The sequence below is a fragment of the Mytilus edulis genome, chromosome 4 (assembly GCF_963676685.1).
Source record: "Mytilus edulis chromosome 4, xbMytEdul2.2, whole genome shotgun sequence".
Lineage (NCBI taxonomy): Eukaryota > Metazoa > Mollusca > Bivalvia > Mytilida > Mytilidae > Mytilus > Mytilus edulis.
In genome coordinates, this window is record NC_092347.1 from 15,454,525 (window position 1) to 15,482,043 (window position 27,519).

The window sequence follows — 27,519 nt, forward strand, 5'->3', positions numbered from 1 at the left end:
GGAAACTTTGTAACATAAGGTATCTGTAAACTAAGAATGAAGCCTCCAGAATTACTATCCTCTGTTATAAAAAGCTTATACAAATGATTAATGCTGCTGCAAAATTGTACTATATGTCCCACATTCTGCAATTAAAGTTGCAGGCCAGACAAAAATAAGATTTTTTTCAACACAGTCTTGTGGAAGTATTTTTTTTCATTTTTATTATCTGAATTTTTAAAAGATGATTTTCACACAAACACATTATTTCATTTGGGTAAAACTGATGACCCTAAGATGGTGGATGAAAAATTAGGTCAGTATCTATTTGTCTATTAAAGTGTTCCTATATTATTTTCTTTACAAATGATACACTGGTATGATGTAAATTTATAAAAAATTCACAGGGAAATCACAAATTACTACCGAGAAATGTATATGAAGCAGGAAATTTGATTTGAAAAAATCTAATTTTTCATACGCCATCTTGGGATGACCGTGAATCCAATTAGTCATCAGCTTTACCCCAGTGAATATTGTAAGTATTTCAAATCTTTAGACAATGGCACCCTTAAAAACTTATATTTAGGTAGATTTTGTGAAATTGTACTATACCAAAGTACTACAGGTAATCTTGTACTTTGTGTCTTTTTTTAGTCCTATTTTGTGACTCTTTCTAATCTGACAAGTTGAGCCCTTTTTAAATGGTTTTAAGTTTGTTTTTATATTTTGCTGTTATATATACCACTGTCACACGATAGGGGAAGGTTGAGTGTACACTTAGTTTCATCCCACCACATTCTGTATGAGCCTGTCCCAAGTTAAAATGCTGTAATTAGTTGCTGTCATATTTGTTTATTGTTTACTTTTGATCATAAATTGGGTAGATGGTGTTCTCATTTCAAGCGTTTTACATTTTGTCATGTCAGGGGTATTTATAGCTACAATGTATCTATACTCATCACTCCAGCTGCTGTTTTTTTAATGAGCAAGGAAACACAACTTCAACAAATTTGACATGGTAACATGCATAAAACTTAAGAAACAACAAAGTCAGCATTCATGGATAGGCTGTATAATAAAACATTAGTGTATAGTTTACTGTGTTTTATTGACTCCATACAAAAATACAATAAAGGAAAACCTTAGACTTGAGCTATACAGTTTAACTTCTGTCCCTTAATATCACAGCCAATAAAATCTTTCTATCACTCTCTAAAAACTTCTTTTTCACTTCCTCCTATCATTTTTTATGTACTTTATTTTGATGAATTGTTTTCATAATACTAGATCATGTTTGAAGATAAATATCAACAAGAATGTGTCCATAGTACACGGATGCCCCACTCCTACTATCATTTTATCTTCAGTGGACAATGAACTATCCCACAGATGAACTAAACAACGGATGAACTAACAGACAGAAGTAGACCAGAAAACATAATGGCCCTAGGTGGAGGTGGGGCATATTTTTTTAATTTTTTTTTTTAATTTCTTGTTTATTTGTTAACTTTGAAACTTTATATTACAACAATTGAACTTATCAATTTCTGATTTATTAAATTTAGGGAAAAGGATGACTTTTATTAGTTTTATTCATTATGGAAGAAAAAACAATCATCAGATAACAATATATTACTGTAATAAAATAAAAGATATTGTAGGAGATACTTGCTGATAATACAGTTGCATTCAGTGTAATTCAACACAATTTAGCCTCCATATATTTAACCCCTAAACAAGCCTCTTCTTGATAAATTGAAATAAGAGTTAAAATTTGGCGATTTTTCTCACGACAAAAAACAAACATCAGATTTAAATAAAACATAAAAACAATAAAAATAGCACTTATGTGTTTAAACGATAAAATACAAATTATCATCAAAGGTCTTCCATACTAGATAAAATTTCATCTTCTGTAAGTTCTACATCAAGTTTCTGTTTTTTGACTAGATTGTTATCGTCTGTAATATCATTGTTCCGTTTTAGATCTTGATTAGGTATAACTTCACTCAACTCATTGTCTGTTGTCTGGGAACCATTTATCAGAGTTTTATCTATAACAGGTATAACTGCACTTAATTCATTATCTGCTGAATTATTTCCATTGATCAGAGTTTTACCTACAATGGGTATAACTTCACTCATTTCACTGTCTCCTAAAGATTTAGAACTTCCATTCACCATTTCTCCATTTTGGGTACTGGTATAACATGTCTGTGTATCAAGTGTGGAATCGCAAGAGAGTTTATTAACACCGAACTCAGAATCCTCCATATTACCATTCTGAACAAGTGATGAGAATGTTACAGTGTTTGATGGCGATGTCGATCCATGAGATAATTTACACGGTGAAGAGGACATCTTTCCTGGTGATGACAAAGGCTTTACTGGTGATGATTTACACGGTGAAGACGAAATCTTAACTACTGAGGACAAAGGCTTTATCGGTGATGATTTACATGGTGAAGACGAAATCTTAATTGGTGATGACAAAGGCTTTACCGGTGATGAAACTGGGGGAGGCATCATTGGTGAATGTCTCTGTGTTATCGGTGATGACAGAGGGGTTCTGAATGGTGAACCAGGCACTTCTGTAAATACAAAGTACAATAAGTTATTTTAGGCTTCACTCACTGCACATTTAAATACAAGAGTGTACATGCTAAAATTTATCTCCTTCTATACTTATAACTGAACTTAATTTGAAAGTCTGTAGTATGAAGGTTTTACTATAAGCATCAAATAAACTTATTTGTACACTCAGCCAACTGTTAAACTGAAACCAAACAGATCAAGCAATACCATTCAGAATTCTATCAAATTATCACGAGCCAACACAAGAATCTGTCCATAGTACTCGTACAAGGATGTCCCACTCACACTACCATTTTCTATGTTCAGTGGACTATGAATAATAAAAATAAAGCAATAATTTCTGAATTTACAGTACAGAAATCCAAGCCAGGAACAAATTATTTCAGATGAACATAGTCCATTAGTTGTCATCAATAAAATTCTCTTTTCAATTTAATGAAATATGTTGGAAATAAATTTATAATTGAAGTCAAATTTAACTGTTTTCAGTAAAATATTTGAACCTGACAACTATTCAAGCTGCCCAATAAACTGTTGATATGCTTTTATAAAATTATATCCCTAATCATTTTGGGAGTAAGTCTTGGTTAAAGTTTTAAAGGTACAAAAACAAAATGTGTTACCAGGTGCTTTAAATCCTGGTTTTCCCAGCTTTTTCTGTAATGCAAGCTGTTTGTTTCTCTCAATTCGTTCTCTTTGTTCTGGTGTCAAACCCTGGAATATAAACGTTCATATATAAAAATCTTATTTTTACGAGATTGCTACATGCAAGACTTCTTCTACAGGATTGGTATATTGAACAGAATGGTATGCATACCAGACACTGAAGTCATTGTGAACATTTCACAATGCCTAATACAATGCACTTACTTGACGTTAATATATAAGTAAGAAGATGTGGCATGATTGCCAAAGGGATAACTTTCAACCAGAGACCAAATGACATCAAATGAAAGTCACTGTAAAATCAGCAAAACCCATATGATATAGCAAGCAATAAAAGGCGCCAACATGATATCAGTTTGGACTTCATATGTTCCATTGTTTTCAATTTTTTCCATGTGTATATATTTTGTCTTTCCTTTTCTTAGTTTTAATAAGCGGCCTGTCAACCACTGGTAATAAAATATCAGCTTATAACAACAAGTTAACTTTTTTCACTAATTATTCAAATAGCTATGCTTGCTGATACCATATAGTGGGTTGTTTTCGCGGGTGTATAATTTCGCGATTTTCAGTGAATAAGGTTTACAAAATATTTTGGTGCTTATTATTTTGGCGGATTCAAAACTTTATCAATACCTTTAAATGTGCACTTTTATATTAGCAGAATTTATTTTGGTGATTTTGTTCAATCTGCAAAAATGAGCAAAAATTTACATCCTGCGAAAAATAACCTGCTATACTGTAACACTTCATTATAACCATGCTAATGTCTTCTAACAATGGGAAGCCACTTTCATCATTAAGTCATAAAGTGAATATGTTACTTTATTTATCAACACAAACAATCACAACTGTAAACTCAGATGGTATTTACTGAAAACATGTGTTCAACAATGTATGTAGCTGACAGCATAACAAAAGTTTATATAGTAACTATGACCTACCCCTATGGTTGCAGTTGGACTTGATATAGGAGTTGCTGTATAAGGTTGTGATGTGTTCTTCAGATCCATTAAAGGCTTAGACAATTGTGATTTAAGTTGAGACATTGGTGTGGTTTTAGGGGGTGATGATTGAGATGTTGGTGCCTGTGACAGCCTTTGTTCCTCCTCATGTTCCCTGATGATATCATCCCACTCTGTCTCATCCACAGGATCTACACCATTCTGTAATCAAAATAACAAATGTGTCACTTATTTTATTTTTAAAGTGTACTGTACTCTAAGAAAAAAAAATTGATCATAATTTCCTGTTGATGCTGTAAATTTAGAAATTATTGCGATGTTTTTATTATTGTGAAAAAAATATTACAGGGAAATAATCACAATAATCTAAACTCGCATTTTGAAATTTTCTATATGAATAAAACAGGATTTTTCTCAATATCCCAACAATTAAAATTGCATTTTAGTCTAAAATCACAAAATCGAAATAATAAATGCACAAATAATTTCTGTTTTTACAGTACATACTAACAACATTCATGTGTCACTATGTTTAATAGATTTTTTTGAGTGTATACAAAGATTAATTGACATGCTTTATTGGTATATTTATTACCATTCAAAATACACAATTACCAATACAAAGACAACAAACATTTTCATCTATTAAAAGTGTTACATATGATATGTTCTGCTTAATCCACAGCAACCCTGAAATCTGGTTCAAATCCTAAATTTGGAATATATTTTAACAATTCCAGTTTAAAATAAACATGTTTTTGTGACACAACAGCATGGTAAAGTACCTTGACCAAAAACATTAACTTGATATGGAACCAGATGCTCCGCAGGGCGTAGCTTTATACGACCGCAGAGGTTGAACCCTGAACGGTTGGGGCAAGTATGGACACAACATTCAAGCTGGATTCAGCTCTAAATTTGGATTGTGATTAAAAAGTTGACACAGCATAGGTTTCTGACACAGAATGAATGCGTTCTAATGAACTTAAAATTTTTGTTTTCTCTTAGAGCAATTCACTATGCTGTTGAACATTAATTATCCTCTCAAAAAAATGTTTGAAGAAATTTTCTTTTTTATTTATGAAATTTCAAATGAGAAAAATTGAACCCAATTTTTTTAATCACATCCCCCTTTCCCTTATTCCAAAACTAATCTCAATTAAAATTTCTAATGGAGTTTGCAACAATAACTACTCATTTAAATACATCATAAAATATTAAGATGTAAAAAAACTGCTTGTTATCACTGAATGGTAAAGATTATTTTAATTTATCAGTTGGTAGTAAAAAGTGAATATACATTGTATATTGTATATAACAAAGATTTAAGTTGATTCTGGACAAAGAAAGATAACTCCAATTAAAAAAAATCTTGCTATTGCACAATATTTTGCAATTAGATATTTCTTGCTTACTATTCTGGACAAAGAAAGATAACTCTAATTAAAAAAAAATTTGCTATTTCACAATATTGTGCAATTAGATATTTCTTGCCATTGCGCAATACTGTGCAATTGAAAAGACTTGCTATTGCACAATACTTAATATAATAATTTTAGATCCTGATTTGGACCAACTTGAAAACTGGGCCCATAATAAAAAATCTAAGTACATTTTTGAATTCAGCATATCAAAGAACCCAAAGATTTCATTTTTTGTTAAAATCAGACTAAGTTTAATTTTGGACCCTTTGGACTTTAGTGTAGACCAATTTGAAAACAGGACCAAAAATGAAGAATCTACATACACAGTTAGATTTGGTATATTAAAGAACCCCATTTATTCAATTTTTGATGAAATCAAACAAAGTTTAATTTTGGACCCCGATTTGGACCAACTTGAAAACTGGGCCAATAATCAAGAATCTAAGTACATTTTTAGATTCAGCATATCAAAGAACCTAACTGATTCATTTTTTGTCAAAATCAAACTAAGTTTAATTTTGGACCCTTTGGACCTTAATGTAGACCAATTTGAAAACGGGACCAAAAGTTAAGAATCTACATACACAGTCATGACAGTTAGATTCGACATATCAAAGAAACCCAATTATTCAATTTTGATGAAATCAAACAAAGTTTAATTTTGGACCCTTTGGGCCCCTTATTCTGTTGGGACCAAAACTCCCAAAATCAATACCAACCTTCCTTTTGTAGTCATTAACATTGTGTTTAAATTTCATTGATTTCTATTTACTTAAACTAAAGTTATTGTGCGAAAACCAAGAATAATGCTTATTTGGGCCCTTTTTTGGCCCCTAATTCCTAAACTGTTGAAAACAAAACTCCCAAAATCAATCCCAACCATTCTTTTGTGGTCATAAACCTTGTGTCAAAATTTCATAGATTTCTATTCACTTAAACTAAAGTTATAGTGCGAAAACCAAGAAAATGCTTATTTGGGCCCTTTTTGGCCCCTAATTCCTAAAATGTTGGGACCAAAACTCCCAAAATCAATACCAACCTTCCTTTTGTGGTCATAAACCTTGTGTTAAAATTTCATAGATTTCCATTCACTTTTACTAAAGTTAGAGTGCGAAAACTAAAAGTATTCGGACGACGACGACGCCAACGTGATAGCAATATACGACGAAAAAATTTTCAAATTTTGCGGTCGTATAAAAACTATTCTACAGTAGGCAGACATACATAATTTTACATCAAATTCAAATAAATAAATGGAGTTTGGTTTTCATTGGGATACATAGGAAAGGTGTACTGACATAAGAGGCCTCTAAACACATTAGCTCCAAATAGAGCTTTCATTAGTAGAAGCCATATCAATTATGTGTTTCTTTGGGATACACTTTATGAAACATCTTGACCATAATAAAATAAGTATAAAATGTAGACTAAACATGGTGCAAAATCTAACCATTACTATTCGTTTGTATTTGTAAATTGACACCTAATTTTAGTGTGGAATTCCATCACTAGACATGATGCATCAAAAACCAAAAAGATCAACCCTGTAGGATTTGAAATTGCATGGCTCTTGGCCTCAACACAAAACATAACATGAAGAACAATCAAACAAATAGATGCTTGAATGCAGATACAGCAAGCTTATAACTATACACTTCAGAGATTGCTCAACTTACTTCAAGTTCAGAAGGTGAGTGAACAAGAGTGGACATGTTTAACAAATGGTCTAATGTGCCAGTCAATCCTATTTTTCTTACCTTTTTAGGACTTTTATCTTTATCACTGCCTCCAGCTTCGTCATCAGATGCATCCTGTATATAATCTTCGTTCAATAATGGCATATCTAACCTCATCTTCTTTATACAAGTCTGTAAGCAATATCAATAGAAATACTTATATCAAATCTGATTAATGGATCATGTTTCACTTAGTCAAGATTGTCATGTAATACGCCAGACATGTTCATGATGTTGAATAGAATTTAAAAAGTAACATCTTACAACATTATATTATGTACTATTGCTTAAAATAAATAAACAATTGCACTGACAACTGTTTTGCTTCCATTTTGTTTTTTTTAGTATTCCTTTCATTGTTATAATGTAATTGAAAACTGCACATTTTCAGATTCCAAATATTTAAAATAAAGAGTTTTGTTTCTGAAATTGTGTGACCATAGAACTTGTATTTGGTTCCAATCCCCAGTAAAATTTATCAGAATTTAGTCTATTATCAGTAACAGTGAACTTGATCTTAGATGTATTGACCTCATAACCAATACAATTTTCCCCTTATAAATGTGACTTTACATCTAAAATTTGGTTCATATCCAAAATAAAGTTCTTCAGGTATCATTTGAAAATTCTTTTTTTCTGAATTAATTTGGATCTTATAGTTCAACTATGTCTGAATTCTGCTTAAAAGAGAAAATACTTTCTACAACAGTTAATCTTACCTGAACTTCTTTCTTTGTACCAAGTTTTTCTATTCTTTCCAAGACTTCGTCAAATGGCATCATGGGAAATAGCCTATGAGCCCAGTGCTCTAAATATCTCATTATGATTCTTAAATCTTGAGCCTGAAATCATTTTTTTACATAATATTGAACAAGAGCCCTATGAACATGATGAAGTTAAACATCTCATGTAATTTTACATTGAACAGGATTCATTCTGTACTGAGAAGGATACACTGCACCAAGCATGATAAAGGAATAAGCGGTTATCTTTTATAACTGAATGTGGTGTCTGCCATTTGTTTGTCTCTATTAGTCTACTTTTTACTCCTTTAAGGAACTAGAACCTAACAATGGGAGAATGATTCTAACTTTTTTCTAATAATTCTCAAATAATCTTAGAGCAAATTAATTTTCTACCAATATCAAGTAAATAGTACTACATCATACGCAGGCCTGTCATTTTTTTCCTTCTTCTGGTTAAGAATTTAGCAATTATTCTAACTAAACCATCTTAAGAACTGGTACTCATTTGAAAATTCTGCAGTGATTTTTGTACAGTTACATGTACATTTATTCATAATATATATATAAACACTTACTTCGTTCCCTTGACCTTTAAACTTCACCTTTTCAAATACTTTGGGAAGAATGGGTATTCCCCTTTCACCTGTCAATCTGAAAAGTACACATAATAAATGTTATATTCCAAATAAATAATATTTTACTGTACATCAGAATTTTTCTTTGCATGAGTCATTTAATCATCCTTTTCAAGTTAAAAAGTGTCTTAAACTAACAATGGCAAAACTCATCCTAATTTTCAAAAATATCTTGAGATAATTATCACAAGTATTCCAGTAATAATACCCCCCTCTTAGTCTGCCAAATTTTATGTTCTCTTTCCGTTTGGTAAAAATCTAGGCTGGATATTAGCCTTTGGAATCATAGTCTAATCAATATGATTAACTAATTGGATACTACTTTGTTTTCTATTATAACCTTAGTTTGACCATTTGACCTTTTAATCATAAGCAGGTGTTTAAATCAGAAATCAAATAACAAAACTTTTATAGATCAAACATAACTAATATGCTGTTGACTTTGGTCAACAAGTCCTAACTTAAGTAAATAAGTTGTTTGTACTTCAAAAGGGAGGGTTAACAAATATCAATGACCTATTTATTTTCAATCAATCATTTCTAATATAGTCCATCTACATGTATGACCTAAATAGACCTGTGTATGTCTGGAGGATATTCTTGTACACATACAATTTCCCTTTATATGTAATTTTGCTTTCAGGAAAACAAATAATATATAGTAGTTAGTGCATGAATTGAACTGAGAATTAATTTGATAAAACTTGTTTAGTTTTAAAAAAAAAATTGGTTGCTTAATGCCAAGTGGCAAATCTATTTTGTTTTTAAGGCATTTTATATACTGTTTAAACTAAGTGTATACCTTTGCCCATCTAACTTTGGCATGGGTTTCCTCACCACTTTCCTTGCTGCTCCTTTTGATAAATCTTTTAACTTGGACATAACATCTGTATTATCTACAATAGACAATATATTTATGATAATGGAATATTGCAATTATTGAGGTTTCTTTAAACATGAGAGGCAATTTTTGTTATCAGTTTTAATTCATTTATTGATAATTTCAAAGCCATTAACTTAATAATAACTAGAACACACCCGCAAAATCGCAGGTGTTAAGAGCTTGGTTGAAAGTATGTAAACTGTTGTAGGGAGAATTTTTGTAAAAGATTTTATGTCTGAAAATTTCAGAAAAGGTATCAAAATTCATAGGTACTCAAGGAGACAGGACAATTTTTTATGCCCTCTCCCTTTTTCCCAAAGTCTATTATTTTATTGTTTTCTGTTAAATTCCATGATTTTCGCGTTTCTGTATACTATGAACATACATAAATTATAAATAAAGTGTATTTGCTATCAACTATCAATTTCAAGTTTCTTGTCCACGGCGATCACTGCTATATTACAGAGAGTCCCTATCAATGTGAATTTATTATTCTCTCCCCAAGTACTCATATGAAAATTATGGCAAGTTTAAAACTGGAAGTCTTGTATGACTAACCAGATGCTCCGCAGGGCGTAGCTTTATACGACCGCAGAGGTTGAACCCTGAACGGTTGGGGCAAGTATGGACACAACATTCAAGCTGGATTCAGCTCTAAATTTGGATTGTGATTAAATAGTTGACACAGCATAGGTTTCTGACACAGAATGAATGTGTTCTAATGAACTTAAAATTTTTGTTTTCTCTTAGAGCAATTCACTATGCTGTTGAATATTAATCCTCTCAAAAAAATGTTTGAAGAAATTTTCTTTTTTATTTATGAAATTTCAAATGAGAAAAATTGAACCCAATTTTTTTAATCACATCCCCCTTTCCCTTATTCCAAAACTAATCTCAATTAAAATTTCTAATGGAGTTTGCAACAATAACTACTCATTTAAATACATCATAAAATATTAAGATGTAAAAAAACTGCTTGTTATCACTGAATGGTAAAGATTATTTTAATTTATCAGTTGGTAGTAAAAAGTGAATATACATTGTATATTGTATATAACAAAGATTTAAGTTGATTCTGGACAAAGAAAGATAACTCCAATTAAAAAAAAATCTTGCTATTGCACAATATTTTGCAATTAGATATTTCTTGCTTACTATTCTGGACAAAGAAAGATAACTCTAATTAAAAAAAAATTTGATATTTCACAATATTGTGCAATTAGATATTTCTTGCCATTGCGCAATACTGTGCAATTGAAAAGACTTGCTATTGCACAATACTTAATATAATAATTTTAGATCCTGATTTGGACCAACTTGAAAACTGGGCCCATAATAAAAAATCTAAGTACATTTTTGGATTCAGCATATCAAAGAACCCCAAGATTTCAATTTTTGTTAAAATCAGACTAAGTTTAATTTTGGACCCTTTGGACTTTAGTGTATACCAATTTGAAAACAGGACCAAAAATGAAGAATCTACATACACAGTTAGATTTGGTATATCAAAGAATCCCATTTATTCAATTTTTGATGAAATCAATCAAAGTTTAATTGTGGACCCCGATTTGGACCAACTTGAAAACTGGGCCAATAATCAAGAATCTAAGTACATTTTTAGATTCAGCATATCAAAGAACCTAACTGATTCATTTTTTGTCAAAATCAAACTAAGTTTAATTTTGGACCCTTTGGACCTTAATGTAGACCAATTTGAAAACGGGACCAAAAGTTAAGAATCTACATACACAGTCATGACAGTTAGATTCGGCATATCAAAGAACCCCAATTATTCAATTTTGATGAAATCAAACAAAGTTTAATTTTGGACCCTTTGGGCCCCTTATTCTGTTGGGACCAAAACTCCCAAAATCAATACCAACCTTCCTTTTATGGTCATAAACCTTGTGTTTAAATTTCATAGATTTCTATTTACTTATACTAACGTTATGGTGCGAAAACCAAGAAAAATGCTTATTTGGGTCCCTTTTTGGCCCCTAATTCCTAAACTGTTGGGAGCTAAACTCCCAAAATCAATACCAACCTTCCTTTTGTAGTCATTAACATTGTGTTTAAATTTCATTGATTTCTATTTACTTAAACTAAAGTTATTGTGCGAAAACCAAGAATAATGCTTATTTGGGCCCTTTTTTGGCCCCTAATTCCTACACTGTTGAAACCAAAACTCCCAAAATCAATCCCAACCGTTCTTTTGTGGTCATAAACCTTGTGTCAAAATTTCATAGATTTCTATAAACTTAAACTAAAGATATAGTGCGAAAACCAAGAAAATGCTTATTTGGTCCCTTTTTGGCCCCTAATTCCTAAAATGTTGGGACCAAAACTCCCAAAATCAATACCAACCTTCCTTTTGTGGTCATAAACCTTGTGTTAAAATTTCATAGATTTCCATTCACTTTTACTAAAGTTAGAGTGCGAAAACTAAAAGTATTTGGACGACGACGACGACGCAGCAGACAACGACCCCAACGTGATAGCAATATACGACGAAAATTTTTTCAAAAGTTGATGACGGAAACAATATCTGGACGCCTTTATTTTCGTTTTTCTCCCAAAATTAAAACCAAACTGAATAATTATAAGAAAAGTTGACAAATGGGACTATGCATGGTACACAGAGGCATGATGATTAATTTATTGTGGAAGGAAGAGAAGTGACACACAAAATGAGGTCTTCTCGTTTAATAGTATAGATACATGTTTCTTCATTTATTTTTCCTAAACAAAAATGAACACTTCATTCTTATGAGCCTCTTATTTGTTATATCTGAACTATTACAGACATTAATTGAAAAACTATCACATTCAAATTTTGTCAGAGTAAATAATTAGGTCATCCAGAGTACCTTTTAGCATTGTATTAATGCATGTGTGTGTCATATATATACAAAATGTATTTATGTTTTCTTTTTTTCATTTTGTTTTCAGTAGTCTTTTATTCTACTTGAGGGCTGTGTATCAGAACTAGAAGTTTTGGAAAATCCAAAAAGCTTTTTCAACTCTTTTAAGTTAAACAAAATAGTGGTCTTTTTAAAAATTGATAATATAATTAACAAGAATGTGTCCATAGTACACAGATTCCCCAATCACACTATCATTTTCTATGTTCAATGGACAGTGAAATTGGGGTCAAAACTCTTATTTGACATTACAATTAGAAAGATCATATCATAAGGAACGTGTGTGCTAAGTTTCTAGTTGACAGGACTTCATTATCATCAAAAACTACCTTGACCAAAAATTATAACCTGAAGCAGGACAGATGGACGGACGAACTAACAGAGGCACAGACCAGAAACATAATGCCCATAAATGGGGCATACAAATATGGAAATTAATATTGTATTATAATTGATGAAATAATAGAATCTATGTATGACATGTATGTGGTGGATTTATCTAATTGTGACTGACAAAAGGAAATAATACTTATAGAGAGCCATTAAACAATCTAATTAAATCACTGTAGCCTTAGCAGGAAAAACCCAGTTATGACTTATTGGAAATCAATCTTACATAAACCCCATATGAACTTCTGACTTCTAATTGTTATCAGTTATTTAACCATTGAAATGAGTCCTTTAAGAATATCTATGCTAATGGTTCAAATTGTTAACCAATCTTTGCACAGCTAACAAAGTTAATATTTAACAAAATAAAAGACTACTGAAAACAAAATGAAAAAAAGAAAACATAAATATGACACAGATATGCATTAATACAATGCTAAAAGGTACTCTGGATGACCTAATTATTTACTCTGACAAAATTTGAATGTGATAGTTTTTCAATTAATGTCTGTAATAGTTCAGATATAACAAACAAGAGGCTCTTAAGAGCCTTAATCTCTCACCTGGGAAAATACAAAAAAAAAGTACAAAAATCTGCATTTAAGGGCAATAACTCCAAGGAGTCTTAAAATGGTGACAGCTTTATTTGCATTTTGTTCATCATGTATATAAGATCATTTCACAGTTGAAAGGTTTTACTTTGGCTTTCTATTAAAGTTTTGTCACGATACTTGCCAAGAACATGAAAATTAGACAAATTCATCACTTTTTAAAGTATTAAGAATATTTTTTGCTGTTTCAAATGATTTTTCTGAGACACTAAGTTTACACTGAAATCCGTCAGTAAATGAAAGAATCTCCCTAATTGCACATTACCATAACACATTCAGCAGTCTCTTTATCTTAAACTCTGTATCTTTAAATTCCTCTAATCAAAGTATAACTCTGTCTCAATTCATAGATTTACATTGTATTTATTCCTGTTAGTGTGTTTCATATTTCACTACCAACCCTTTATTTTAAGGTCAGAAATAGTCTACCTAAAAAAAATTTGGTCATATTTCAAAAAGCACAGTTAAAGTCAAAATTTCTCACCCATAAACTTGATGTGAAAAAAGTAAGTAAAATAACAAAAATTCCCTACCTATCTACCTACCATATTTTTTTCAAAGATGTACAAATGTACATGAAGTAGGAAACCCATTATTTTATTTGGTCTCAAAACGTTTGGTCTGATCAACTCTAAGATACTGTGAGTTGACTAAAAGATTTGCACTGTACCTTCATCTTCTCCTTCAGCAGTCCCTTCCTCTCCATCAGGTAGATCTGGGAGAGGCCCAACAGAGGGGAAATCATCATCTGCAGCCTCTTCTTCAAATATATCTTCCATGTCAAGATTAACGGATTCCATGTCTTTATTCTTCAACAAACTGGAAATAAAAATTTTAGCATACCGGTAAAAACATCAATTAATTCAAATTGCATCCAAATTTGCCATCATTGTGGCTATTCCAGAAAAAAATGTATGGGGGGGTTGGAAGGCACTTTTTGTCAGCACCCGCCACCCAGACAATTGTAATTGAGACTTATAGTGCATTATAGTGTAAAAAGTTGTTCTGATACCCATCACCCATGTATTATTAATATAATGTGCCTTCCAACCCCCCCATACATTTTTTTCTGGAATAGCCCTTGGTATAAACTCTATATATAGTTTTAAAGGCTATACTACCAGTAATCCATAGATTTCTGTGTTGCGACTTCAGTGCTAAATACCTTATGTGAGAAAAATTAAATTTAATGAACTGATGGGAATACATGTACAAATGTAGTCAGTAGCCAGACCTTTTTAGAAGATTTCTGTAGAGCTAATAAACAGCTGTGCCATGAGCGCATGATACGCCTGTCGTCTTGTGTGGAAGTTTTATGCAATAATCATTAATAGTTTCAGAGAAAGTTTTAAGCAATAACCATATATTGTTTTTGAGATACGGCGCGACATATGAACACCCCCACCCCCCCTTTTTTTTTTACAAAAAACTAAATATCACTAAAATAAAATTTTGAATCAAAACCAAAAAGTATACAGATCTTTAGATTAATATAACAATGAAGTGTGTAAAGTTTTAAGCAATAATCATAGATTTTTTTATGACATGTAAAAAAAAACCCTCCTCCTTTTTTACAAAATACTCAATAACTCAAAAATAAAATTTTAAATCATCACCAAAAAGTAAACAGATCTTTAAATTAATATAACAAAGAAGTGCGTAAAGTATTAAGCAATAATCATTAATCATTTTTGAGATACGGCGCAACATGTAAAAAACACCTCCCCTTTTTTACAAAATACTCAATAACTCAAAAATGAAATTTTGAATCATCACCAAAAAGTATACAGATCTTGAGATTGATATAACTAAGAAGTGCATAAGGTTTTAAGCAATAATCAAAAATCGTTTTTGATATACGGTGCGACATGTGAAAATAAACCGCTGCACCATGAGTGCATGATACGCCCGTCGTTTTGTGTGAAAGTTTTATGCAACAATCATAAATAGTTTCTGAGAAAGTTTCAAGCAATAACCATATATTGTTTTTGAGATACGGCTGGACATATGACACCCCCCTCTTTTTTTTATACAAAAAATGTAAATATATCACTAAAATAAAATTTTGAATCATCACCAAAAAAAATACAGATCTTTAGATTAGTGTAACAAAGAAGTGTGTAATGTTTTAAGCAATAATCATAAATCGTTTTTGAGATACGGCACGACATGTAAAAAACCCTCCCCCTTTTTTTACAAAATACTCAATAACTCAAAAATGAAATTTTGAATCATCACCAAAAAGTAAACAGATTAATATAACTAAGAAGTGTGTAAAGTTTTAAGCAATAATCAAAAATTGTGTTTTTTTTTTTATATATACGGTGCGACATGTGAAAAAAACACATCCCTGTTTTAGTTACAAAGTGCCGTAACTCAAAAAGTTTTAATCTTATTTTCACCAAAAAGTATACAGACCATTTGACCATCATAAGAAACAACTATAATAAGTTTCATGAAATTTGGATAAGTCGTTCTGAAGTTACAGTGCGACATGTTTACGCCGGACAGACAGACGGACGGACAACCGGGACATTTGTATAACATAATACGTCACGTCAAAATTTTGATGGGCGTATAAAAATCAAATCGCTTACACATTTGTTCCTTTAAAAGAAGTTTAAAATATAATATGATTTTGCATGCTGGTAAATATAACACTTCAATTTGATATTTTCCTGAATGACCTTATGCATGATTTTTTACATCTTTTAGGCTTTTACTTCATTCAAACAATTATATTGATTGAAGATTACCTTACTTTAATGATTTATTTGTTAATTCTTTTTATTAAAGTAATCGTTATTGTGTTAACATCTATTCTATTACCAGTTAAAGGAAAGGAAGGGGATATTGGTGCTTATACTTTATATCAACATTTGTCATGTTTGTACCTTAATATAGAATTCATTGTGTAACCTATTGAACCTTTACTGAACTAACTATCTAATATTACCAGATAGTTTGAAAATCACTTCATGCTGTACATGTCATTTGATTTTCAAGATAGCTGGGGATTAACAGCATTATAAGAAAATATAATGAATATTAATGTATGGGAATGAATGAATAAAAAATTCTTGCAGGGAAAAGACATTTTATTTAGTGTAGAATCAGGGTAGACAAGGACCAGAAATCGGTCATCCCCCCCCCCCCCCCCTCCCTTCTTTATTTAACAGAAACTAGATCTCCTTTGTCAGAATTCTTAGAGTGAAAGTTCATCACTTATTCTGCCTTCTGAGGTGCTGAGGGGGACAAGATCTCCTTTGTCAGAATTCTTAGGGTGAAATTTCATCACTCATATATATGCTGCCTTCTGAGATGCTGAGGGGGACAAGATCTCCTTTTTCAGGAAACCTAAGAGTGAAATTTCATTGCTCATGCTGTCTTCTGAGCCAAACAAGGCAGGTACAACTTTGTCTGTACCATTTGCCTTTATTGCAAACAAAATTAAAACATCATGATTATTAAACCATAAGATATTAATCTGTTTATCTCTGCAATATTCTCCTCGAAGAAATTGCAACTTATTTTAGGGAAATCCATTTTTTCTCCTGTTCTACAAAAAGAAATGTATGATGTCCAGCATAAGGGGAGGGAGGGGAACTTAACATTCCCCTTTCAGTTCAGACACAGTATAAATATTACTCTCACATAACTTAACTCTGAAATCACTTTGTCTTATCTTTTAATCTAACACTAAAACACTATGAAACATGCATGTGTACAAGCAAGTTTAAATCGGTGGTTTTATAATACATGTACTGGTATATTAAAGTCCTTCTACAAATATTTTGGTCCTATATATACTTTAAATTACTTTTAAATCTGCTGCCAGTCTTCAGAGGTAAAAAGCTGAAAATTTTGACTGTCAAATAGAGTAGAAATTTGTCAAGAGAATGGTATAGACCACTTAAAAGAGTTGTGGCAAGGGTTTCTCTTGTGTGTGAAAGAGCAAGGTTTTAAAACAATTTTATACAATACAATAAGACATATTTGTTGAATAATCAGATTTGGTCAACTAAAACCAATCCTTGTTTATCAGAGTCAATATATCCATCAAGTAAGGGGGATTCTGAAAAACATTGTGGTAATCCAAGAAAGTCAAGCTTCCTTTTAAATATTTTAGTAAATCAAGCTTTATATAGCAGTTTTTTTTTGGCACAGGTCAATCAAGAGTTAAAATGACCTTACTCTTGGACTACACATTTTTAATCCTTCAATTGACTCCATCACACAAAATGATATCATTTTTTTTGTTATACATATTTAAATATGAAATCATCTAGATACTAGTGTAATTTTAATAGTCTTTTAATATCATTTTTTTTTTATTAATCACATTTGGTCTATTCAAATTAGATATAATAAAAAGAGTTTGTAAACTTGGAAAATAAAACAGCAGTTTTGGAACAATGTCAAAACAACTACTTGAAAAATGAACATAAAATAATAAAAGAATCTCTTACCATCTTAGTAATGTAGATTTTGACTCCATTTAGCATGTTTAACCACATCAATATTTCAAAGGGTCAAAACATGGACATTCTATATATAAACCCTTTCAGATGACCAATGGTCAGTTAGAATATATAATATTGATAATTCTAGCCAAGATTAAATCAATATCACAGGTGGATCACAATGACCTGTACTTAAATGACCACTGACCAATATATACAATTGACCAATATATACAATTGACCAATAACAACATGTTGGTCATTCAAGGTCAACTTATTATATAAGAAATAAAAGTGTTAAACATAAACAAGTAATTATAGAAGTAATACTGACCATTGCTAATTATTGAAATGCACATAACCTTTTTAAATGTTAATGGTTAAACATAAACAAGTAATTATAGAAGTAATACTGACCATTGCTAATTATTGAAATGCACATAACCTTTTTAAATGTTAATGGTTTCTAATAAAAAAATAAATGCTCCTACCAAAATAAACTGAAATAAAGGATGAATTAAAAAGCATTGTGTCAAACCAGAGTTACTACATCAGTATTAAGTACAGAAAAAAATCTTGTGTTGAAACTTTGCATCTGTTTATCTTGCTATTATAATGCATCTCCAGAAATCAAACAAAACTAAGGTTAATTGCAGTATAATATGAGATCTTCAAGCCCTTGTTTTACATTTTTGTGTATTTCAGGTAAATTAAAAAGTTGCAATAAGTTACAAAAAACAAATAAATAAAAAACACTATAGATAGCATTTCTTAATAATAAAATAAAAATGTTGAAAATCACTTGTAAATATCTTAAATAACAAGTAGGGCCAAATAATGGTCAGATAGTGTGGCATGAGATAGAAAAATCATAACTGTTTTCAGCATGTTTATTGTGTACATGTTAGAAACAGAATTTGAATGAATAGTATCAGACTTACTCTGTTACCAAAAGTTTTGTAATTTTGCTTCTATTTCTTTAAATTTAGAATATTATGTTCCAAATCTATGTAAACTAATTTGGTTTATTAAAATAAGATTGCTTGAAAGGGGCACAATTTGTAATGTTTTAACTTTAGAATAAACTTTTTTTTTAAAAGAAAACTTTAAGGTTTACTTGAAAAAAAAAAAGTTTTTGACTGTTTAGACATTAATACAGACTAAAGTAGGAAAGTAAAACTAATTTCCCCTAATTAATTTCACACAAGGGTCATTTTCCTAGTCTTTCAATACATAAATTCACAATTTGATATAGCTACATGTATAACCCTTTCCAAAATCAAGAATTTGTATCTTTATTTTAATTTTAAGTTGATTATTGACCTTTTAGGAAGTAGAACTGCTTGCAGGTACAGAGCTCAATTCAACGACTGGTGGTTTTCAATCCATGTTGAGGATAATATTTCAATTTGGTTACAGCCAATTTCAATGAGTATGTAGCTAAAGGTAATATCTTTGGTTAGCTTGCTTGCTAGCTGAACCATTAAGTAATTGTTAGGTTAGGTAAACTAAGAGGACACTAGTCCGACAGATAACCAATCTATCTGTCTGTAGGACTAGGCTACTTCGGAAGGAGGGAAGTATACCTTACCTAACAATGACTTCATGGTTCAGCTTGCAAGCAAGCTAACCAAAGAATTTTAAGATATTGCCTTTAAGGCTTTAGCAACATACTCATAGAAATTAGGTGTAATATAAATAAAAAGTTATTAATAAAGATACATCATTACATGTGTTTTGTGTCCAAACATATTCCTAATTAAACTAAATTATAAATCTTGAAATGTTTAAGTAACAGATGTTTTCTCATTTACTCCTCAATATTTCTCTGCACTTATCTGTGCCAGTAATAGGCAATATACATGTACTTCCCAACAAGGGAATTAATTCATCTTTCATGTATATTTGTAATTGCAAAATCAGATTTGGGCCTTCAGAAGTTAGTTTCTGGAAAGTCCTATAACATTGTCTCCATGTTTGTACCTTGAGCTCAAGGTTTTCAAAAAAAAATTATAAATTTATCTAAACAGATCAATAAATCATTTCTGACATCTATCCCTCAACATACATGAAATAAAATACCTACATGTACAAGTATCTCAAAACTCTACTTTAATACAATATTACATAATTGGAGCACATGTATATATACAATGTATATGTATGTACATGTAATAGAAAAATCTTCATCATAAAAGTTTTCATCTTATACTTGAAGTTACAAAACATGACATTATTTAATTCACCAACGTTTTACACCTCGGACCAAAATAAAAATTATGTTTGTTTCCCCTCCCCCAACTGGGTCAACAATAAGCCCCCAGGTCAAAAAATTATTGTCAACAAAAAAATCTAAATTATTTTTATCACTGAAAATAATGTTTCCATTTTTGAAAAGTGCTTGATAGCAAAAGGATTGATAATCTAAATAAATACACTCAAGTTGAGGTAGATGGTCTTCTCACTTATGATGGTATGTTGACTGCCCCCTTTCCATGTGTTGCTTTGTAGAACATGCTTAGTCTACTGGATTTCTGTCCAGATTCTAACGTTTGCCATCCCTGGTTCTCGACTGTATGTTGATGTCGCAAATCTGGCAGCTCTTCTTTGGACCATTTTATAGGGAGGCGATGTGATGTTTTCGATACAGATCCCATACTACAGAGGAGTACTTGAGATGTGGGCGCACTAGCGATGTATAGGCCTGCTCTTTGATGTCTTGTGGACACTTCGAAATATTACTTCTTAGGAATCCTAGTACTTGGTTTGATTTTGTGATGACTTTCTTGATGTGTGGATCCCAACTGAGATCTTCTGACAATTCGACTCCTAGGTATGGGCATTTGTGTACTGTGGTAAGTTGTTGTTCCATCATTTCATACTCTCTTATTGTTGGATTTTTCTTTCTTGTTACCCTCAGTGTGTAGCATTTAGCTGGGTGGAATGTCATTTGCCACCTGTCCATGTGCACCCATTTAGTCAGTTCTGTTAGATCTTTTTGTAGTTGTAAGCTGTCCTAACTACCCTTGATGGATCGATATAGTAGCCAGTCGTCAGCAAATAGACGTAGGGTTGATTTTGATGATATTGTTTCTCCCATATATATCGTTGATGTATATCAAGAAACAAAGTGGTCCTAATACTGTACCCTGTGAACTCCTGATCGTACTGGTTTGTTCTCACTGGTTTCTCCATCTAGACATACTCTCTGGTGTTGCTGAGTGAGCCATGCAGAAATCCATTGTTGAGTGTTAAAAGTTATCCCATAGTGTGCCATTTTCTTTAGATGTCTTTGATGGGGAACTGTATCAAACGCTTTCGAAAAATCAAGGATAAGCATGTCTATTTTTCCTCGAATGTCCAGTTCTCTTGCAACTTTTTCTATGGTGTTAATGAGTTGGGTTTCACATGATTGGTTACGCCTAAATCCGTGTAGGAAGTCGGATAGGACTAGATGTTCTTCAAGATGTTCCATGATGTGCTTGTAGATAATGTGTTCCATGACTTTACAACATATTGTGGTTAACAATACAGGGAGGTAGTTTACTGCTTGACTTCTGTCCCCCTTTTTGTAGATTGCTGTGATGTTTGCTTGTCGCCAATCTTCAGGAACTTCTCCTCTGTCATAGGACTGTTCAAAGATTTTTGTGAGGAATGGTGCAATTTCGCAGTGTGCTTCTTTCAAGATTCTAGTTGGTATGTCATCTGGACCGTTTGCTTTTGTTAAGTCTAGGAGTTTAAGCTGTTTCTCAACCCCTTCCGGTCTGATATATGTAACTGCCTGATGTTTGGAGTTGTACTGGTTTCCATGTTTGGCATGTTTTCGCTATCCTCTGTAGTGAAGACACTATCATATTGAGTGTTCAATATTTCTGATTTGCCTTTGCTGTCAATAACATGTTCTCCAAGGTTGTTCTGGAGGGGGATATTCCCATTGTGTCCTTTTTCCTTGATTTTATGTACTTCCAAATTTTTTTGCCAAGGCTTGGTTTAGAGTTTTCTTCGTCCTCTGGATTTAGGATTTGTCTAACATAGTTGTCGTGGGCCTCATTCATTGTCTTTGAACAGTCTTCTTGACAAGGTCTCTCATCTGTTTGTACTTATTCCAATTTTTCTTGGTGTTATGTTTTTTACCAGCATTGTATCTTCGCTGTCTGCGTCGTATCAGTCTTTTAATATGTGTAGAGATCCATGGAACATTTTGTTTACTACCTATAGTTGTCTGTGGGATGAATTCTTTGTTTGCTTGTAGTATGATCTTTTTGAAGTATGTCCAGTTTTCTTCTACAGTGTTTTCTTCCATGTTGTTTATTCTTGTTCCAAAGTTGTCTCGAATGTTTTCTTTGAGTCCATTCATATCGCCCTTTTTAAATAGTTGCACCAGTCTGGGTTTCTTTTTTGATGTTTTGGCCTTCATATCCATGTTTGCTATGACTACTCGGTGGTCACTCATTCCAGGATGTACTTCAATATTACTTACAAGTCCTGGATTGGTTGTCATGAGTAGGTCTAGTATGTTTTGTCCTCTAGTTGGTTTATTTACCATTTGATTCATGTCGTTGTTATTTGAGATTTCAATTAGTTTTTCATTTAATGCAATCACCATGCTATGACATCCAGTAAATTTTTTTTTAAATAACCTGCCTTCCTGGTCTGTTTACAAAGGGTAGACCAGGGGGAGGGGAAACAGACATTCTTTTAAATGTGGCCTCGCTAATATTTCGAATACAGATATAGACAAATATAATGCCTACCAATGATAAAATGAGTATAGAAGATGGCACAAAAGAGTTATTTATTATTTAAATGTTATATTTCTCTTGAAAATTTTTAGTCTTATGAAAAAAAAGCTCATAGACATAACATTGTTATAACTTGAAGATAAGTAGAGTATACACAAATGAGATACAATGTAGAAAGCAGACAAAAAGAAAACAATTTTAACTAAAGAATCTAGAGGTCAGTTTCAATTTTGCAATGTTCCATCCTTGCTGACATGAACCTGGGAGTCGAGATTATACAATGTATTATATAGCGACTTGTATTTTCTTCACTGTAAGCCCTCAATTGTTGAATTGTTCAGGGAATCAAATAAGCAGTGATCTGAGGTCTGTGACTTCGATTTACAAGTTCTGCCCTTCACACATGTAGTAAGTTACACGCAATGGACTTCCTTATTTTTGCAGGATAAAACTAAAGGCTTCAAGGATCCTGTGTCACTCACCTGATATTTTTAATTACAATTGATGTATGAAACAGGGCTCACACTACTTCAGAATTAAAAGGAGAAGTGACTTCTCTTTTTGAAACTGATAAGGAGAAGTGGTGAGATTTGAAAGAGAAGTGCTCATTCGCGAGGTGCGCTACAATGTTTGGATTTTACTATAGTATAAAGGGTCATTAAATAATGTTCTTTTTATATTATTCAATTCATATCTGAGTATACAATTAAAGTAACATTTCAAATTAAAAGTTGTTTAAGTATTACTAAGGTTCTAAGGTGAGAAACTACCAACTAAATATTTAATATCTAGCACTAAAAAAAATTATTTTTTTATTTTAAAAAATGTAAAGAAATTATAATATATATCAATTACAATTTAATTCAAATCTATCTTGTGTATGAAATACAGTGTTTCTCATAAAAAAAATATAAAAGTTAGTAAGCTGGGCCATAATATAATTAATAGTCTTAGAGTTAAGCAACTTTGAAACAATCCAGGGATCTCCATGGATGAAAATTGAACCATGGAGGAACTTTCACCATTACAAACCGTGTCTACGCTGTACAGTGTAGCGCGATCGGAAGTATTTTATCCCTCCATACAAGGAATGGTGAACATGCTAATTCATTGCTTATTTAAATTATATTTATTTGAATTTTCATTATAGAATTTGAAGTATCAATATGTTCATTTATTGCCGTTTTTAACCATTCAAATGCCAAGTCTTCATGGTCCCCCCTTAGTCGAGAATGACCAAAAGCTGTCATGAAGGTCCCCATGTAGATTTCTTGTATTTTTGGTAATTGTTATGGGGGTTAAAAATCATATGATGTGGAGCTTATTTTTCATGGACACTGTCAAATTCAGAACCCATTACCGGTATGGCTGATTTGCAGCAACAACAAAACGATTCGTAGGGTGTAAAAGGTTAAAGAGATTTGTAAAGCAAATGAAAAGGTTTTTAATGACTTTATCTGACAAATTGATGCTGTGCAACATGCATCTTTCGAGTCTGAATAGAAACCGGAAACGCGGATGTATCAATTTGATTGTAATATACGAAATGAATTCGGAATTACGATACGATATTTCTTTACAGGAAATATTTATAAGTTTTTACTTTTAAACTTTTAAAGTAATTCAAAATTATCGTTACAGCAGTACTCGAGTTATTTGCGATGAAATAATATTTACTGTTTTGAGTCTTATTTTGTACTTCTTAAAAAAGGGGGATGCTGATTGCGTAAGTCAAAATAAAGCACGTGTTCGACTAGTTAAAATGTTTTCTTTGTAACTGGATTATTAATTTATTTATTTAATCTAAATTATCATAATCATTTGCTGAAACTTAGTTGATTAATTCGACAAATGGATCGTCTATCAGATAGTATTCTCCTGTCTGGTTTGTTGATCTACCTGTACAAGCTCAGGTACAAGTGATTAGCGATCTTTAATAATCCGGATATCCCTCAGGCTTTAGAACTGTGCTGGATTATAACATAAAAAGCCTAAGGGTTATGCAATTACATGCATTTGATTATAATTGATAAGAAAAATGGCGTCGGGCTACAAAAAAAGATGAAGTTTTGAACGATGGCGGAAGACAATTTAACGATGGCGCAAGACAATTAAACGATGGGGCGAGTCATTTGACGATGGCGCAAGACATTTGAACGATGGCGGGGCGCCATCGTTAAACAGGCCATGGAGATCCCTGCAATCCATAATAAATATAGGGAATTATATACACCAATCAGGTAGATGTAACCAAAAGTCTCTTAATGCGTGTGGAATACGTAATTTTTCCCTTTGGAATCAATATTCTTCTGTCAGCTGTTCCATCCGTGCGTCCGTAGTAATTATTGTAAAAGTACGGATTTCGGTCATAGCTGGTCCGGTTCAGATCCGTAGTTTATAAATCGGTCAATGGCGGACGAATGCAAGAAAATTTACAAAAATAAACGATGTTTGACAAGTTATTTGGAAAGGAACATGACGTTTTTAATGCAATAAATGGATTAAACATTTACTGGAGGCATTTTTTATCATGTAAGATAAAGTAACAAACTTATTTTGCAGCCGAAATTTAGGTTGATGTACGTTTTCGAGTATTAAACAAGCACCGGAACTTGCGGAAATGCACGAAGTGATAAAAAGTCGTATTTTTATCAAATAACCTGCTAAACACTGCAAGACAATGCTTCAACCTCTTTTCTTAAGATAATGAATCGTTTATGTCTAAATTTCTTTAATTATCAATAAAAATTTGATGTTATCAACTTGGTAAAAAATTGAAAATGTCCGATGATGGAAGCGACTGAAAGCGAGTATCGTCAAGAACAGGGCTACTTGTTGTCACTTTTGGGGGTCAGGGAAAGTGAAGTGACGGTCGGGAAAGCGACTTCTTTGCCCAAGTCACCTGGTAGCGTGAGCCCTGATGAAATAATGCAATCGTTATACATGAACTTTAGCCTTAGTTTCAGAGATATAACTTAAATAAGCCAAAAACTGTGTTCTATTTTTAGCCATGTCTGACATGATGGTTGGCAGGCAGGGTCATCAGACACATTATTTAAACTAGATACCCTAATAATGAATTTGGCCAAGTATTGTTAAATTTGTCTGAGTTGTTTCAGAGGAAAAGACTAATGCAAAAGATTAAAAAAAATTACTTTAAAGGGCAGTAAATTCTTATGGGGTCAATTGACTGTTTTTGTTATGTTGATTTATTTGTAGATCTTACTTTGCTGAACATTGCTGTTTACAGTTTATCTCAATTCATAATAATATTCAAGATAATAACTAAAAACTGCAAAATTTCCTTAAAATCATACAGTCAGAGGCAACAACAACAACCCAACAACAGGTTGTCTGATTCGTCTGAAAATTTCAAAACCTGTTGAATAATTTAACCCATTGTCAAATTTTCTCCGAATGCTTTAGTTTCAGAGAAACAAGCCAAAAACTGCATTTTACCCCTATTTTCTATTTTTAGCTATGGCAGCCATCATGGTCGGTTGGCTGGGTCTTGGGACACATTTTTAAATTATATATCCCAATGATGATGTGGCCCAGTTTAGGCTTAAATTAAAATATTGTTTGTTTCCCCAATCCCAATCCCGACCCTGCCAAGCCAGGTGTGGGTAGGTAGGTAGGGAAATAATTTTATTTTTCCAAAAAGCTTGAACATTATCAGACGATGCATCAAGCCTGAAAATCCAAAATGAATAAAATAATATTTGACTTAGTTTTGACAATAAAATTTTAAGAGTAGCACTGTTTTTTCAGGGTCGGTCGGGATTGGGGAAACAAACAATATTTTATTTTTGGCCTTAGCCCAGTAGTTTTACAGGAGAAAATTATGGACAACGGACGCGAAGTGATGAGAAAAATTACAATAACACTTTGTACCAAAATAATCCTAAAATAAGGAACTATACTGAAAGGGAATGCATGTGATAAGAAGATGTGGTATAGGTGCCAATGACAACTCTCCACAATAGACCAAATCATGACATAGAAGATCTAGATAACAAACATTGGTCTCCTTACAGCCTTCAACAATGAGCAAAGCCCATACCATATAGTCAGCTAGAAAACTTATCTTATCCTTCTGATATTCAAAATGAATATAATTGATTTTCACGTGTCAGGCTTACAAAAAATAGGCAATCCAGCGTCACACTTAGACCATTAATGGCATAATTTATGAGAACCACACTGTCACTGAACATAGACAGTCATCCAGGGGTTGGAACCCCTTTATTTTTGGACGATCAATGCTTTTGAATGGGGACATGTTGTTGGAACCCCCACCCCCTTTTGTCCTGGGTTAGGAGTTAGGATCCCCCCTTTTTAAATGGCTGGATCCGCCCCTGGACAGTCTGGCACTAGTTTCAATGCATGGGAAGGTCGACTATACCTATTAATAGTCGATCTTCCCATGGATAGAAACAAATGCTTGTGCTACTGAAAACCTAAAACGAAGAAAGAAAATTATCTCACTTGCCACTTTGCAGCTTAGTTTATGGTTGAGTTATGGTCTGTAAAATTTTCGTGAAGACTGTTCATGTGTTTCGATATTTCCCGGACCTAAATATTTATCATATGGAGGTGAGCATACCTGTTTAATCGACGGTTTGATGTTGGGTTTTTTCAGAAAGTCGTATTTCAGCCTTTTCCTCTATTTACTGTTATTGTTTTTCGCGGTATTTATTCGCGCAAGTCTATAATCTACTTCAGTTCGTCCCAATTTATGTTCGCCACACTTCTTGTTC

The 27,519-nt window shown here is 32.3% G+C and overlaps 2 protein-coding genes across 5 annotated transcripts; both read right to left on the minus strand.

The window, feature by feature from the left end:
• Nucleotides 1-1,071: 1,071 nt before the first annotated feature.
• On the minus strand, nucleotides 1,072-27,519 carry LOC139521706 (uncharacterized). Of its 4 annotated transcripts, none has more exons than XM_071315251.1 (9): nucleotides 27,366-27,519; nucleotides 14,225-14,373; nucleotides 9,552-9,645; nucleotides 8,690-8,765; nucleotides 8,088-8,210; nucleotides 7,390-7,500; nucleotides 4,188-4,409; nucleotides 3,201-3,291; nucleotides 1,072-2,573 (listed from the first exon to the last, which is right to left on the minus strand). In XM_071315251.1, exons 2-9 carry the CDS (start codon nucleotides 14,352-14,354, stop codon nucleotides 1,861-1,863), a joined length of 1,560 nt encoding a protein of 519 aa, XP_071171352.1. In that variant the 5' UTR covers nucleotides 14,355-14,373; nucleotides 27,366-27,519; the 3' UTR covers nucleotides 1,072-1,860. The 4 variants fall into 4 exon arrangements, with proteins under 4 accessions (XP_071171352.1, XP_071171353.1, XP_071171354.1 ...); XM_071315252.1 differs by having other exon boundaries at nucleotides 27,252-27,470; XM_071315253.1 differs by lacking the exon at nucleotides 27,366-27,519 and adding an exon at nucleotides 27,248-27,346.
• On the minus strand, nucleotides 22,069-22,572 carry LOC139521272 (uncharacterized). Its single transcript, XM_071314741.1, has one exon. It carries the CDS (start codon nucleotides 22,570-22,572, stop codon nucleotides 22,069-22,071), a length of 504 nt encoding a protein of 167 aa, XP_071170842.1.

Bases quoted from the DNA above. Each gene is read 5' to 3' on its own strand.
- LOC139521272 (XM_071314741.1), bottom strand. From the start codon at position 22,572: ATGAATCAAATGGTAAATAAACCAACTAGAGGACAAAACATACTAGAC.
- LOC139521706 (XM_071315250.1), bottom strand. From the start codon at position 18,052: ATGGAGTCAAAATCTACATTACTAAGATG. The intron at 7,501-8,087 runs GTAAGATTAACT...TATTGCTTACAG, and splicing joins GTACAAAGAAAGAAGTTCAG to ACTTGTATAAAGAAGATGAG. The intron at 2,574-3,200 runs GTAACACATTTT...TTGTATTTACAG, and splicing joins ACCAGGATTTAAAGCACCTG to AAGTGCCTGGTTCACCATTC.